At 45.1% G+C, this 12,117-nt stretch overlaps 1 protein-coding gene across 1 annotated transcript in view; it reads left to right on the top strand.

The window, feature by feature from the left end:
• The window catches only part of SF3B3 (splicing factor 3b subunit 3), a 49,609-nt gene extending 38,404 nt beyond the window's left edge, over positions 1-11,205 (top strand). Inside the window, exons 17-26 of the mRNA XM_012437418.2 lie at positions 37-191; positions 2,505-2,679; positions 3,691-3,896; positions 3,996-4,152; positions 6,053-6,178; positions 7,519-7,731; positions 8,290-8,388; positions 9,235-9,378; positions 10,002-10,106; positions 10,582-11,205. Coding sequence (XP_012292841.1) covers positions 37-191; positions 2,505-2,679; positions 3,691-3,896; positions 3,996-4,152; positions 6,053-6,178; positions 7,519-7,731; positions 8,290-8,388; positions 9,235-9,378; positions 10,002-10,106; positions 10,582-10,722 — 1,521 coding nt within the window. The 3' untranslated portion in view covers positions 10,723-11,205. The remainder of the gene's footprint in view (positions 1-36; positions 192-2,504; positions 2,680-3,690; positions 3,897-3,995; positions 4,153-6,052; positions 6,179-7,518; positions 7,732-8,289; positions 8,389-9,234; positions 9,379-10,001; positions 10,107-10,581) is intronic.
• The last annotated feature ends 912 nt before the right edge of the window (positions 11,206-12,117 follow it).

Raw genomic sequence — 12,117 nt, 5'->3', positions numbered from 1 at the left:
TTCCCAAACTTAGTGGAGCTGTGTTTTTCCCCTCAGGTATTGGCCATGTCAAGCCGCTCATGGTTGAGCTATTCTTACCAATCTCGCTTCCATCTCACCCCCTTGTCTTATGAGACGCTGGAATTTGCATCGGGCTTTGCCTCGGAACAGTGTCCTGAGGGCATTGTGGCCATCTCCACCAACACCCTGCGGTGAGTGAGTCCGTGTTTCAAGCCCAGCAAGAAGCTTTTCTGCCAAGGTCTCAGACTTGTTCTGCCAGAGTGTTGGAGGAGGCTGTGAAGAGGTGGCAGAGAACTGACTTTACCATGAGACTTGTGTGTTACAATTGAAACCTTCATTTGGCTCAGGATTTTTGTACCTGGAAGCCAAGTTTCGATGTTTTAGTTTCTGTTAAGACTTTCACGGCCAAGGTTTAATACTTAGCAGTACAGTCCAATCTTCCTGAGATTTCGGATTTTTGTTTTCTAGCAAAAGGGCATTGCCATTGGATTAGTTTTAGAGCAAGTATTGGATCACTGCATTGATAACCTTTCTTACTCTTGTCATTTGCAGTGTTAAGTCTTAAATTTTAACTAACATATAAGTTATTTAGGCCTTTTTCAAGTTGACAAAATTGTTTTTCCTGGTAATATTGATGTGAAGTTTGTGCACTGTATGTAATATTCCTTGCAAGATGGAAAATAACCTGAAATAACCCAGTCAGTTTGGCTTCCTTAAGTTTTTGGGGGCTTTTAAACTTAGGCCACCAAAGTTGTTCACATCCTGGTTATACTATTGGCTGTTCATAATGAAACTGGCCTCTTGATAGATTAATCACTATTGCTTATCAAATGAGCTCCCAAAATTTCTTTGCAACAACTTCTCAGGGTCTTTTCTTGGTCATTGTCCATTTTCTTTCCATCATCTTTATATGTATCTTCTGCTCCAGCAGACTTGATCTCCCTGCACTTCTCTACATCACTTAATATTTTTTGAATCTCTGCCTGTGCTGGAATGTTTCACCCACATACATACCTGCCTGTCAATGTTCTCCTTTGTTTTTTAAGCCCAGTCTTATAGGCTCATCTGTGGTCCCTAACTCCTGAATTGCTATAGATTTAGACAATCCCTACAGATTTTTAGATTTCCTAGCAACAGAACTTACTTCCCCCTAAAACTAAATTAGGGAAGATGACTGTTTGAGACAAATAAAAGTAGAGTTCTTGGGAGCAGTTTGTTTATTTTTAACATTTAACTTTTTATTTTTAAATTTATTTTTTGAGATTAGGTCTTACTCTGTTTGTTGTACAGGTTGGAGTGCAGTGGTGTGATCATGGCTCACTACAGCCCCAACTTCCTGGGCTCAAGCTATTTTTGCCTCAGCCTCCTGAGTAGCTGGGACTATAGTCACATGCCGTCATGCCCAGCTAATTTTTGTTTTATTTATAGAGATGGGATTTCACCATGATGCCCAGGCTGGTCTCGAGCTCCTGGGCTCAAGAGACCCTCTCACCTCAGCCTCCCAAGTAGCTGGGACTATAGGCATGCGCCACCACACCCAGCTTTTTTTTATTATTATTTTTAGTAGAGTTGGTGTTTCAATGTTGCCCAGGCTGGTCTTGAACTCCTAGCCTTAGGTGATCTGCCCACCTCAGCCTCCCGAATTGTTGGGATTGCAGGTGTGAGCCACTGTGCCCAGCCTCTACTTTTTTTAATGTAGAGAATAAACTACAAATAAAACGCCATCATTAGAGAGCAGGTAACTATATAGAGTTCAGGTGATTCTCCTGCCTCAAGTCTCCTGGGTAGGTGGGATTACAGGCACATGCCACCACGCCCAGCTAATTTTTGTATATTTAGTAGAGATGGGTTTCACCATGTTGGTCAGGCTGATCTCGAACTCCTGACCTCGTAATCTGCCCGCCTTGGCCTCCCAAAGTGCTGGGATTACAGGTGTGAGCCACTGCACCGAGCCAGGTAACTATATTTTTTAGAGTACCTAGGTTCTGCTGATTTTGCATGTAGTTTGTCTTATGTGTGCATCTCTGTCTAATTTGACAGAAATTTTATGTCCCCTATTTCTGTCTCTTGCATTGACATAGTTTTCCTAAACCGAGGTGATTTTTGTTCACAAAGCCATCCACTTTGTTTTAGGAAGCACAATCACTACAAATACCATATATGTTCAGGTAATTGCAGTGTTTCACAACAAATTTGGGATTGGTACTCTTTATTATCATTGGAATGATTTTAAAAAAGGTTTTTTTGACAATTGTTTGTGTTTCATTGGTAGGAACTAGAATTGCCATAATTGTGGTAGGGTGTTGCCAAATGGGAAGGCCCTTCCTGGATCTCTTTGTCTGCAGTGCAGAATCTTCTAGATTAGGAGATCATTGTTTAATGTTGCCTAATGCCAACATTAGAGCTTCAGGAATTAATGTGTTTGCTGACTGCTCAAAGTCTATTTCAACACCAGTTTCTAGGTTCTGAGGAGTGTTAAATGACTGCCTTGCTTTTTGTCATAGGATTTTGGCGTTAGAGAAGCTCGGTGCTGTCTTCAATCAAGTAGCTTTCCCACTGCAGTACACACCCAGGAAATTTGTCATCCACCCTGAGAGTAACAATCTTATTATCATTGAAACGGACCACAATGCCTACACTGAGGCCACAAAAGCTCAGAGAAAGCAGCAGATGGCAGAGGTAATGAGACTGCCTTTCAGGGGTTCTGTTAGAAGATATGTGAAATTAGGTTGAAAAATTTAAACCTCCCAGCACTTTGGGAGGCTGAGGTGGGAGGATTGCTTGAGGCCACTAGCTCGAGATAAGTCTGGGCAATATAGCAAAACCGCACCTCTATTAAAAAATTTAAAAGTTAGCTTGGTGTGGTGGTGCACACCTGTAGTTCCAGCTGTTTGGGAGGCTGAGGCAGGAGGATCACTTCAGTCCAGGAGTTCAAGGCTACAGTGAGCTATGATCATGCCACTGCATACCAGTGGTGCTTTGGAAATGAGACTGTATTAAAGTTTAAACTCCTATTACTGTTATTATATTCTTTGTTTTTAAAGATCTAGGCTACTTTCAGCTTCTTTAAGCAGAGGCTTTTGCCCCAAAGTACTTCATTTTAGAGCCTTTCTTTTAACCCAGGACTATACTCTGACCTCCGTTTATTCACAATTAAGTTCTTCCCTTTCTAAAACAGAATTCTCCAGTCCTTGAGCTTCCAAAATAGACTATTTCCTGGATTTGGGCCCAAAAGAGACAGCTTTCATTTTCTCCACAACACCAGCTCTTTCTACAACTCATTTCCTAGCCAAAACCAAGTAGCTACAACCATGTAGAACTGGTTCCAGCCTGAAAGAATGGAGACAGAGTAGTCTTAGCAAGGGAAATCAGATGTGTTGGATAGAAAAATGGGGTTTCCATTGTCATTTTTCTCAGACCACTAGTCCAATATTTGTCACAGCTGTTGTTTTTGGTGTTTTCTACTAATATGTAACTAGCAATATCTGGATTTCCCTTTTGTGATCTTCTGTTTTCTCTGGTCTGTATACTTTTCCCTTTAATCTTCATTTTGGGAAATCCTGATTGGGATGACAGACTTTGCTGCTTTATGTATTGAGAGGCCCCTGGAGTGTTCTTACTACCTATCCTCTTCTCAGCCAGCCCCAAATCTGAGCACGCCAACTCATTTATTTGTTTTTTTGGGTTTAGGAAATGGTGGAAGCAGCAGGGGAGGATGAGCGGGAGCTGGCTGCAGAGATGGCAGCAGCATTCCTCAACGAAAACCTCCCTGAATCCATCTTTGGCGCTCCCAAGGCTGGCAATGGGCAGTGGGCCTCTGTGATCCGGGTGATGAATCCCATTCAGGGGAACACACTGGACCTTGTCCAGCTGGAACAGAATGAGGCAGCTTTTAGGTAAGGAGCCCAGGACAGTCTAGGGTTTGGTAGACTGGAACAGGAGCACTCTGGGTTTTGACTAAGGCCTGTGACTCTTGCTTCTTCCTCTGTGTGTAGTGTGGCTGTCTGCAGGTTCTCCAACACTGGTGAAGACTGGTACGTGCTGGTTGGTGTGGCCAAGGACCTGATACTGAACCCCCGATCTGTGGCAGGGGGCTTTGTCTATACTTACAAGCTTGTGAACAATGGGGAAAAACTGGAGTTTTTGCACAAGGTAGGAATCAGTCAGTGGTTCTCCTAGTTCTTAAGTCCTATTGAATTCTTCCATTTTGCTTATATTATAGGTCAAATCTTTTCGGGACCATCTCTTTCCAGCACATGGAAAATGCTGGGGCCTTCTAGCTACAGTGATGTTCTTGTGCCTCTGTGTTCCACGGGAAGGCTTTGTGCTAACTACTTACTCATAATGGGGAGATAGAGGCATACTTAATGAGCCCCTTGTTTACTGTCTTAAGCAGACAACAATTTGTGACCAAAATTCAGTAGTTTAATGAATTAAAATTCTGGCCCAGCATTGTGGCTCATGCCTATAATCCCAGCATTTTGGGAGGCTGAGCTGGGCGGATCACCTGAGGTCAGGAGTTCGAGACTGGTGTGGCCAGCATGGTGAAACCCCGTCTCTACTAAAAATACAAAAATCAGCCAGATGTGGTGTCGGATGCCAGTAATCTCAGCTACTTGGGAGGCTGAGGCAGGAGAATTGCTTGAACTCTGGAGGCAAAGGTTGTAGTGATCTGTCCAGCACTCCAGCCTAGGAGACAGAGTATGATTCTGTCTCAAAAAAAAAAAAAAATCTTTTCCACCTGCATTCCCAGAAAAGAAATAAATGAAGTTACTTTTAATGGGTACAGAGTTTCAGTTTGGGAAGATGAAAAAAATTCTGGACATGATGGTTGCACAACAGTAAATGCGCTTAATGCCACTGAAGTGTATAGTTAAAAATGATTGGCTGGACGCGGTGGCTTATGTCTGTAATCCCAGCACTTTGGGATGCTGAAGTGGGTGGATTGTCTCTGAGGTCAGGAGTTCGAGACCAGCCTGGCCAACATAGTGAAACCCTGTCTCTACTAAAAATACATAAAATCAGCTAGGTATGCCGGTGGGCACCTGTAATCCCAGCTACTTGGGAGGCTGAGGCGGGAGAGTTGCTTGAACCCAGGAGGCAGAGGTTGGCAGTGAGCCGAGATTGTGCCATTGTACTCTAGCCTGGGTGACAGAGTGAGACTCCATCTCAAAAAATGAAAAAAAGATTAAGATGCCAAACTTTATATTATGTCTCTTTTACTTACCATAATTTTTAAAATAAAAAGAATATTCTTCTCTCTACACTGACAGCATGTGGATTCCTTCAACCCTACCATAAGAGGGGTATCCTCTAGGAAATACTCCATAAACCCTTTTGCTGGTTAAATTTGTCTCTCCTTTACAAGTACGATGTCACTAGGCTGGGTGTGGTGGCTCAGGCTTTTAATCCCAGTGCTTTGGGGGACTGAGTCGAGCAGATCACTTGAGCCCAAGAGTTCGAGACCAGCCTGGGCAATGTGGTGAAACCCAATTTCTACAAAAAAATACAGATAATTAGTTGGGCATGGTGGCGCATGCCTGTAGTCCCAGCTACTTGGGAGACTGAATTGGGAGGATCACCTGAGCCCAGGAAGTCCAGGCTACAATGACCATGATTGTGCCCACCACAGCACTCCAGTCTGAGCGACAATGAGACCCTGTTTCAAAAAAAAAGATGTCACTTTTTACCAGCTTTTCTTTCCTGTCCCTCCACAAATGACAGTCCCTTCTTAGAAGCTCAGGCTTCACTGTTAGGAGGCCAGTTAAACCGAGCACAGGCTCTGGCCAGCAGTCATAAGGTACCAGAACTCCTTGTTACTTGCAGCACTGATCCCTCTACTGGGTGAAATGCAGCATATATATGGGACCTGTTCACCCCAACACCCTGATTCATTAGAAGCTACTGTATATGTGTTTTATTTCTCTGATGAACAAAATAAGATCACTGGTATTGATAGGCTCTGGGGGAAGAAGCCATTTCTGGGCAGAGGGGCGGGACCTGTGGCTGGCTGGCTGTTGTAATAGCTGCATTAACTGCTTTTCCTGTGTAGACTCCAGTGGAAGAGGTCCCTGCTGCCATTGCCCCATTCCAGGGGAGGGTGTTGATTGGTGTGGGGAAGCTGTTGCGTGTCTATGACCTGGGAAAGAAGAAGTTACTCCGAAAGTGTGAGAATAAGGTAAATGTGCTAGCATTGGTGCTGAGATCTAGCTCACCTGTCAAGGGGGGAGGCATTGGTGGGGTGGTGGGCATTGATTTTTAAAATATTATCTTTAGCTGGGCGCGGTGGCTCACGCCTGTAATCCCAGCACTTTGGGAGGCCGAGGCGGGTGGATCACGAGGTCAAGAGATCGAGACCATCCTGGTCAACATGGTGAAACCCCGTCTCTACTGAAAATACAAAAAATTAGCTGGGCATGGTGGCGCGTGCCTGTAATCCCAGCTACTCAGGAGGCTGAGGCAGGAGAATTGCCCGAACCCAGGAGGCGGAGGTTGTGGTGAGCCGAGATCGCGCCACTACACTCCAGCCTGGGTAACAAGAGCGAAACTCTGTCTCAAAAAAAAAAAAAAATTATCTTTATTTGGACTTACTGTGTTGCCCCAATTCCAGCTTCAGAATTAGGCCTTTGGGTTTTTTTGTTTTTTTGTCTCGCCTTGTTACCCTGGCTGGAGTGCAATGGCGCTATTTTGGCTCACTGCAGCCTCCACCTCCTGGGTTCAAGCAATTCTCCTGCCTCAGCCTCCCAAGTAGCTGGGATTACAGGCGTGTGCCACCACGTCCGGCTAATTTTTTGTATCTTTAGTGGAGACCGAGTTTCACCATGTTGGCCAGGCTGGTCTTGAACTCCTGACCTCTTGATCTGCTTGGCTTGGCCTCCCAAAGTGTGGGATTACAGGTGTGAACCACTGCACCCAGCTGGTCCTTGAGTTTTGAGAGGAGCAGGAGTAGAAGGATTTCATTTCTTGATTTATCAAGCAAGAACGAACTTTCTATCTTGCTAGCTTTTTTTTTTTTTTTTTTTTTTTGAGACGGAGTTTCACTCTGTCACCCAGGCTGAAGTGCAGTGGCACAATCTTGGCTCACTGCAACCTCTGCCTCCTGGGTTCAAGCAATTCTCCTGCCTCAGCCTCCTGAGTTGCTGGAATTACAGGTGTGTGCCATCACGCCTAGTTAATTTTTGTATTTTTAGTAGAGATGGGGTTTCACCATGTTGGTCAGGCTGGTCTCAAACTCCTGACCTCAAGTGATCCACCTTCCTCAGCCTCCCAAAGGGCTGGGATTATAGGCGTGAACCACCGCACCCAGCCGCTAGCTTCTATGAGGAATGTAACTGTGAGAGTTAGGCATATGTTTGCACTATATAAAAAGCTATTTGGCTTTTTTTCCCACCTAGAATTCATTCCTGACTGCTGTTCTTTGATATTTGCTGTTCTGCTGACTGTATATGTCATTCGGAAAACTGGACTTTGGGTTCTGAACCCCAAGGTTACACCCACTATTGTCCTTGTTTTTCCCAGCATATTGCCAATTATATCTCTGGGATCCAGACTATTGGACATAGGGTAATTGTATCTGATGTCCAAGAAAGTTTTATCTGGGTTCGCTACAAGCGTAATGAAAACCAGCTTATCATCTTTGCTGATGACACCTACCCCCGATGGGTCACTACAGCCAGCCTCCTGGACTATGACACTGTGGCTGGGGCAGACAAGTTTGGCAACATATGTGTGGTGAGTTGAAGTTGTTAACTTGGATTACAGTGATGTGTAGGAAAGCTGGCTCAGTTTGTTGTTGTGGGTAAAGCCAAGGACACAGGATCATGATCCCCAATCTGAGAAGTACAAAGGGGTATAAAATTCCATTCTACTAAAGCTAACTGTACAAACAATCTGTTCTTTAAGCCGTCTTACTAGTCTTTGGATTTTTCTCTGGTTTATCTCCCTCCTCCCTATTGAACATGATTTAATAATGATAGGTTTAGTTTGAGCTAATGGCTATATTTCTTTTCATGTTTTATAAGAACTTTAGAGTGTCTTATGTTGTGTGGTTTTGCTTTTACTCTTAGCTGTGTTAAATAAACCCTTGCTCATGGGTTGATTTTTTGAGTTTCTTGTTCTTAAGACAAAACTCCTGCCCACCAGAGCAGGTGCAGTACACATGGGCTCAGGCCTCTGCCTGGGCACTGCCCCTGTGGCTGACCTGCAAGGACCTGGACCAGACATGTTGCCTGGAGACCCAGGTGAGCAGGTCCCGGCCCCAGCACTGTGACTTGTGTTACTTCCTTGTAGGTGAGGCTCCCACCTAACACCAACGATGAAGTGGATGAAGACCCTACAGGAAACAAAGCCCTGTGGGACCGTGGTTTGCTCAATGGGGCCTCCCAGAAGGTAAGATTGCAGAATGGGCCCTAGGGAGAGCGCTGCTTAGTGCCTTTTCCTGTTGCTCTCACTGAAGAAATTGCCTTTGGTGAATTATTCACTGTGCACATGACTGTGCTGAGTGCTCTCCATCCATAGTCCTTTCTTACCCATCTGCAAAAATGTCCTTAGAGGATAGTGAATGCCTTAGAGAGGGTCCATTCCCAGTCCTCTGCTCTGAGGTTTGTCCTGGGCTTTACTATCTCATGTAGGCATGTGCTGCTTGAATAGAGCATCTCTGGACTTTTGGAGAGATCTCTTTTAGAGGACAGGCCTAGTAATTGCTAGTTTCTAATTTTTTTGTGTTTTCCTTTTTTTTATGGTAACTTGATAAATTTAACAAAATGGTTCTTATCGTTTAAGAAATGATAAACAATAACTTTAGCATGTTTTGTGAGGCATTAAGCTTTAAGTAAATGAGAGAATTTGAAAGTATTTTTAGGTTTTAATAATTTTGGGGTCTCTGTCACCTGGGCTGGAGTGCAGTGAGTGGTGTAATCATAGATCACTGCAGCTTCCGCATCCTTCCACTTGGGCCCAAGTGATCCTTCCTCCTCAGCCTCCTGAGTTGCTGGGACTACAGTACATGCCCCCAAATCTGGCAAATTTTGTGGGTGTGGGTATATGAGGCCTCACTGTGTTGCCCAGGCTGATCTTGAAATCCTGGGCTCAAGCAGTCCTCCCACCTTGGTCTCTATAATAATTTTTGGATGTTAATAGATCGTGAAATGTGCCTTTGGGAGCACTGCTTGCTCCTGGGAGTCCAGGGAGGCTACTGAGGGCACACACAGTCACTAATCTGTTTTTGACTCACAGGCAGAGGTGATCATGAACTACCATGTCGGGGAGACAGTACTGTCCTTACAGAAGACCACGCTGATCCCTGGAGGCTCAGAATCACTTGTCTATACCACCTTGTCAGGAGGAATTGGCATCCTTGTGCCATTCACATCCCATGAGGTGAGAGTGCCCACATTGCTCTGGCCTTGGCTTTTAAGGTTGTTTCTTGGTGTTGAATTTACCTAAGAAGTCAAATTTATTTGTCCCCACATATAATGAATAATGTTCTGGAAATTATAAAGTGAAGGAAGTACTTGAGGAGATAGGAATATTGATTCCCCCACACCTGGGGAAGGCCATTTGTTTTTATACTATACTAGGGTTTGCTTCAGTCCGACGTAAGTTTACGTGGTTAGTCTGAGCCCAAAACCCTAGAACCTGACTCTACAGACTAGGATTGACGGTATTGATGGGATGATGCCTGCTGAGGCGCACATCATCAACTTGAGGTTTGGCAGAGTTTGTCATGTTTTGTTCCAGCCACGGAAGCTGGGATCGGGAATCTGACCTCACAAACCCTTCTTTTTGTGTGGCATTCTCTCTTGCACTGCAGATGACATGAGGTCTCCTTTTGGGTTTTAACTATCCTGTTGTAGCAGAAAAACCTGTGATTATCAGAAAGTGGTTAGATATTTCCCATGTGTTTGTGTGGTAAAAATCAGTAATTTGTCTGTTCCTTGTGCTTCTAGAAACTATAGTTGAAATCACTTCTCAGTGACAGACTTTTTTGTTTCTTCTTCCAGGACCATGACTTCTTCCAGCATGTGGAAATGCACCTGCGATCCGAACATCCCCCTCTCTGTGGGCGGGACCACCTCAGCTTTCGTTCCTACTACTTCCCTGTGAAGGTAAGTTGGGGGAATCTGAGCTGAAAAGGGAGATCCTGGGTAAAGGAGCAATACAGGGTGTGAATGGATTGATGGGAATAATACTAGGGAGGGCAGCTCCCCTCAAAGCAGACCACAGCCAGAGCAAAAGCTTCACCTGCTTCTGCCATTCTGAACTCTGAGTACCAAGAGTCAACTTAGATAGTGTTCCTGGCTCTACAAGTGGTGCTCAGGTATCAGGTGGAAAATAAAAAGCATTCCCTGGCTGGGCGTGATGGCGCATGTTTGTGGTCCCAGCCAGTTGGGAGGCTGACCCCAGAGTTTGAGAGTGCAGTGAGCTATGACTGTCCCACAGCACTGCAACCTGGATGATAGGGTAAGACCCTGTTTCAAAAACTAAAAAGTAAAATCAGCTTTCCCTACAGTTGCTGCCTTAGTGAGTGCCATTTTCTTTGGGCATCTCACTTATTTTTCTTCTGCTTTCTCCGTATCTTAGAATGTGATTGATGGAGACCTCTGTGAGCAGTTCAATTCCATGGAACCCAACAAACAAAAGAACGTCTCTGAAGAACTGGACCGAACCCCACCCGAGGTGTCCAAGAAACTCGAGGATATCCGGACGCGCTATGCCTTCTGAGCCCTCCTTTCCGTGTGGGGCTTGCCTGGGACTGTGTTTTGTTTCCCCCACCACCATCGCCGCCACCTGGCCTCTGCCATGTCGCAGGCGGGTAACTGGATAATCAAGACTGCATTTTGAAAGCCAACAGTTCTTTCCCCTCACCCCTTCTCCTGGAATGACTGGCTTCCCCTCAAATTGGCACTGAGATTTGCTGCACTTCTCCCAACCTAGTACATGATACATGACCCCAGGCTCCAGTGTGGAACATGATGCCCCTATTCCCCAAAGCCGTCCTTACATTGATATGTCTGGCTCTCCTGTCTACTTTTGCACACACCCGTAATTTTTAACTGGTTTTCCTGTAAATAGAGTTTTGTACAATGTTATCTCTGTGGGAGGAGGGAAGGCAGGCTATGGTGGGACTCGGTTGGTTATAGTTTCAGTCCTGAGTTCTGCCGCTCTAGAATCTAACCAGAAATAGAAACTTAGTTTTTAAGGTGACTAGCGCCCATGTGTCTTTTTCTGAAAATTAGGATGTAGGTGGGAGGTTTGAGCCCAAGTTAGAGCAGGAAGGACTGAGTAGACTCCTTCCTTTCAGATGCTACTTGGACTTGGAGCACTCTGTGGCTCCCCACTCCCAGGTCTGTTGTGATTTCTGGTTTTTCCTGGTTCTTTTTGCTGTGTTGATGAAACGGGCTCAATAACCATGTGGATAGCCACCCCTCTTCCCATTGGATATTGAGGAAGGGTGGCTGATTCTTTCTCTGTTTTAGCTTCCTTCTACCCTGAGGATTTTAGTATGGGGGTTTTAGCATGAATTCCAGCTGGGGAGTCTTAACAGAGGCTCATTTTACTGTTACAGCACCTGAAGAGATCTTTGGCTCCATAGGACCATAGGAAGGGTCAGGACAGAAGAACCCAGAGACTCCCCTGCCTGTGGGAACAGTGTATATGTGGGCCTGTTTCTGCAGCACCCATCTCAGCTGGGTTCCTGAGGGCCTTTAGGGCATAATGAGAGCCTGTCTGCTGGAAGAGGCCCAGTTCCAGAAATGTTCCAGCCTACCCCTAAGAATTCCTCCTGCTTAGTTGTGTGGGAAGCCCTCGTCTTCCTGGCTGTCCTTATGACTTGAACCTGGAGAAACGAGCTCACTGTTCTCAGTACTTCACAAAGTAAAATGTGTGCTCAGCCACCTAAATTGAGCATATCTGGTGAGCACTGGGTTAGAATCAGGAATGGTAGTGATGAGATACAATGTGAACCTCCCAGAGCCCAGTGCAGAGTGTTCCTGACACTGTCTCCTAGAACTAAGTATCTTGAATCATGATTAGGTTTTAGATCAGTAAAGAGAGACCCAGGTTTTGCTAGAAATCGAATCCCTAAATGTCATGTTTTGTTCTCACTTAGCTCATGGA

The sequence above is a fragment of the Aotus nancymaae genome, unplaced genomic scaffold, assembly GCF_030222135.1.
Source record: "Aotus nancymaae isolate 86718 unplaced genomic scaffold, 86718_ANA_hifiasm-v0.15.2.pri h1tg000030l, whole genome shotgun sequence".
NCBI lineage: Eukaryota > Metazoa > Chordata > Mammalia > Primates > Aotidae > Aotus > Aotus nancymaae.
This window is presented reverse-complemented; position numbering and strand designations above follow the sequence as displayed.